The sequence below is a fragment of the Oncorhynchus gorbuscha genome, linkage group LG19, assembly GCF_021184085.1.
Source record: "Oncorhynchus gorbuscha isolate QuinsamMale2020 ecotype Even-year linkage group LG19, OgorEven_v1.0, whole genome shotgun sequence".
NCBI classification, from domain to species: domain Eukaryota; kingdom Metazoa; phylum Chordata; class Actinopteri; order Salmoniformes; family Salmonidae; genus Oncorhynchus; species Oncorhynchus gorbuscha.
The window spans coordinates 71781-75017 of NC_060191.1; the positions used below are offsets into that span (position 1 = coordinate 71781).

The 3237-nt window shown below is 50.0% G+C and overlaps 1 protein-coding gene across 1 annotated transcript; it reads left to right on the forward strand.

Moving 5' to 3' along the window:
- LOC124004657 (aryl hydrocarbon receptor-like) lies at positions 1-2394 on the forward strand. The gene is made up of 2 exons (XM_046313327.1): positions 1-1097; positions 1587-2394. Exons 1-2 carry the CDS (start codon positions 21-23, stop codon positions 1761-1763), a joined length of 1254 nt encoding a protein of 417 aa, XP_046169283.1. The 5' UTR covers positions 1-20; the 3' UTR covers positions 1764-2394.
- The last annotated feature ends 843 nt before the right edge of the window (positions 2395-3237 follow it).

The window sequence follows — 3237 nt, forward strand, 5'->3', positions numbered from 1 at the left end:
ACAGGGATTTGTGGAGCTTCATGATGAACCTGGGCATCAGTAGGGAGGACCTGGAGCTGTTCCAGCAGGATGAGATGTTCCTCGATGTGGATCTGGACACTGGCCGAGACTGCCTCCTTCCTGACCTGACAGACGAGATTCTCTCCTACGTACAGGAGTCTCTGAGGAAGAGGTCGGTCTGGGGTCAGACTGTATTCTCTTGCAGGTGGGCTAAGTTAGGGGAAAAGGACTATAGCTGCCCTACCACGCTGATACACCAACCATCTATGGAACAATCACAAACCCCACATCTACATTCTACTACAGTTCTGTTACACCAACCATCAACCTCACGACCACATTCTTCTACAGTGCCTCAGTGTCAGTCACAGATACAGCCACCACAGCTGCCTGTAGTCCATCCCCTATCAGTTCACCACTATCGGTCTCCTCCCCACTACCCACAGCAGCCAATACCGCAGCAGTGTTTACACACACAGCCCCACCCACAGGCAACACAGCAGCAGCAACAGAGCCATCTAAATGGACAGGTATTGCCAAACCAACAGCAGCAGCAGCTGTGTAACAGACTGAAGCACATGCAGGTGACTGGGACGGGTTCAATAACACAAAGACAGAAAGACATCACCAAGCAGCAGCAGCAGATTCCTCCATTGTTCAATGTGGAGCAGCCAGGGGGGCTCCAGACTCATCACGGCCACCCCCAGCATGGGCACCTCTGCCTGGGGGAAGCTTCCCTGGAACTCCCCTACAGGAACCAGCTGAACACTTTGTCTGTTAGCCGCTCTTCCGTGCTCTCCTCCTATGTACCCACCACGGGCCTCCAGAGCCAGGGGGTGGACGGAGAGCTCATGCCCCAGAATTTGGAGGAGTTGCTGGGCAGCCTGGAGTCCAGTGGTCCCCGAGGGACAGAGGATGGTAGGGGAGCCCTCCAGTGGAGTGTGGTGGAGGCCCTGGGTGTGTTCCAGCAGCAGAGGCACCTCCCTGACGACCTGGCTCAGTCTCAGGCCACCAGCCGGGGCTGCGCTCAGCATGCCTATCCCCTGTCTATGGGGCTCAGCCAGGTCAATAGAGCAGAGTGGCCATTCACCACACAGGTAAGAAAGGTGACACTAACCTGGGTAGTGTTCATTAGGTGTCAAACAGGTAAAGGGGGTCCTACCTGAACTTGTCTAATAAAAATGCTAATAAATACAAAATTGTGCCCCATGGAACACGATCAAATGTATTTATAAAGTCCTTTTTTACATCAGCAGATGTCACAAAGTGCTTATTCAGAAACCCAGCCTTAAACCACAGACAGCAAGCAATGCAGATGTAGCAGCACAGGGACTAGGGCCCTGAACTAATTATGTAAAATGTTAGACCTATGCGCTTTACTTCCTCTAGCTATATGCTCATCATATGAACGTTGAATACCAATGGCACATACTTACCTGCGCATCAGATTTAACAAGGGAATGAGACTTTAGAAACAGAAGGTCATTATCATTTGATCATTGAAAGCCAGTGGGTATTTACACATCAAGGCAATTTAGACCAGAAAAGAGAGGCTTAGCTAAGTCGGCCATTTTGCTCTGTTCCAGTTCCAGAACGGGAGCCTGAAGGAGGCTGGTCCAGCCCCTGGCCCTGTACCCAACCCTGGGTCCTCCAGGGGGGCAGACCATGGACATGCAGCAGCAAAGCAGCCAATTCACCAGCCTCCTCCTCCCTCTGCTGAGAGCACGCCCTACCCTGACCTCCCTCTGAGTGGATTTATGTGAGACTGAAGGCCCTCCTCCCTGGAGGCTCCAGAACCAGACATTTCAAGGCCAGACAGCTGCCCCCGGTCCTTCGGAGGGAGCAGAGCCCTGACTGACGACAGCACCACACAACAGAGGCTAGAGGGATAAGGATCCTCCTGTCTGGCACCCAGCTGCATATGGCTCCCCTGCGACCACTAAAACTGTTTCCCAAATGGGCCCTTGTCAAAAGTAGTGCACTATATAGGGGATAGGGTACAATTTGGGCTGCTATCTAAAACAGGAACCAGGGCATGTCTGGGAATATGGAGGACTTGGACTGGAGATGTCCCGTGTGGATCATTTTGTTAGAGCTTGGCACTTGCAACGCCAGGGTTGTGGGTTCGATTCCCATGGGGGACCAGTATGAAAATGTATGCACTCACAACTAAGTCGCTCTGTATCAGAGCATTTGCTAAAATACTCAAATGTAAAAGTGAGATTCACATCCAGAGAGACTGTCTGAACGTCAGACAGCAGGCAGAGGGACAGTCCGAGACAGAGAGATTGTGACAGACAGACGGAGGGAGACTAGAGGAAATGGATAATCAATCAAATGTATTTATAAAGCCCTTCTTACATCAGCTGATGTCACAAAGTGCTGTACAGAAACCCAGCCTAAAACCCCAAACAGCAAGCAATGCAGGTGTAGAAGAACGGTGGCTAGGAAAAACTCCCTAGAAAGGCCAGAACCTAGGAAGAAACCTAGAGAGGAACCAGGCTATGAGGGGTGGCCAGTCCTCTTCTGGCTGTGCCGGGTGGAGATTATAACAGAACATGGCCAAGCTGTTCAAATGTTCATAGATGACCAGCAGGGTCAGATAATAATGATCACAGTGGTTGTAGAGGGTGAAACAGGCAGCACCTCAGGAGTAAATGTCAGTTGGCTTTTCATAGCCGATCCCTCAGAGTATCTCTACCGCTCCTGCTGACTCTAGAGAGTTGAAAACAGAAGGTCTGGGACAGGTAGTACGTCCGGTGAACAGGTCAGGGTTCCATATCCGCAGGCAGAACAGTTGAAACTGGAGCAGCAGCATGACCAGGTGGACTGGGGACAGCAAGGAGTCATCATGCCAGGTAGTGCATAGAAATGTAATGGACTAATGACCTGTTTGAATGTGGACTTGCTTTAAAAAGAAAACTCTTGTCAGCCATTTTGTTTGTCTAGAAAAACATCCTGTTGGTGCAGTCATGGTTTACTGGTCAGTGTGTCAGCATGCCAGTTCATGAACCTGATGTAATACTGAACAAGCAGTTCTTCCATTGGTCAATGAGTAAGATGAGATGATGCAGAACTCAAATGTTACCAATCCAAAGAGCCCATATTCATAAAGTATCTCTGAGTAGGTCTGCTGATCTAGGATCAGTGTTTTCTTTTAGATCATAATGAATATGATTATATGGAGAAGGGGGGTGGATCTGATCCTAGATCAGCACTCCTACGCTGAGACACTTT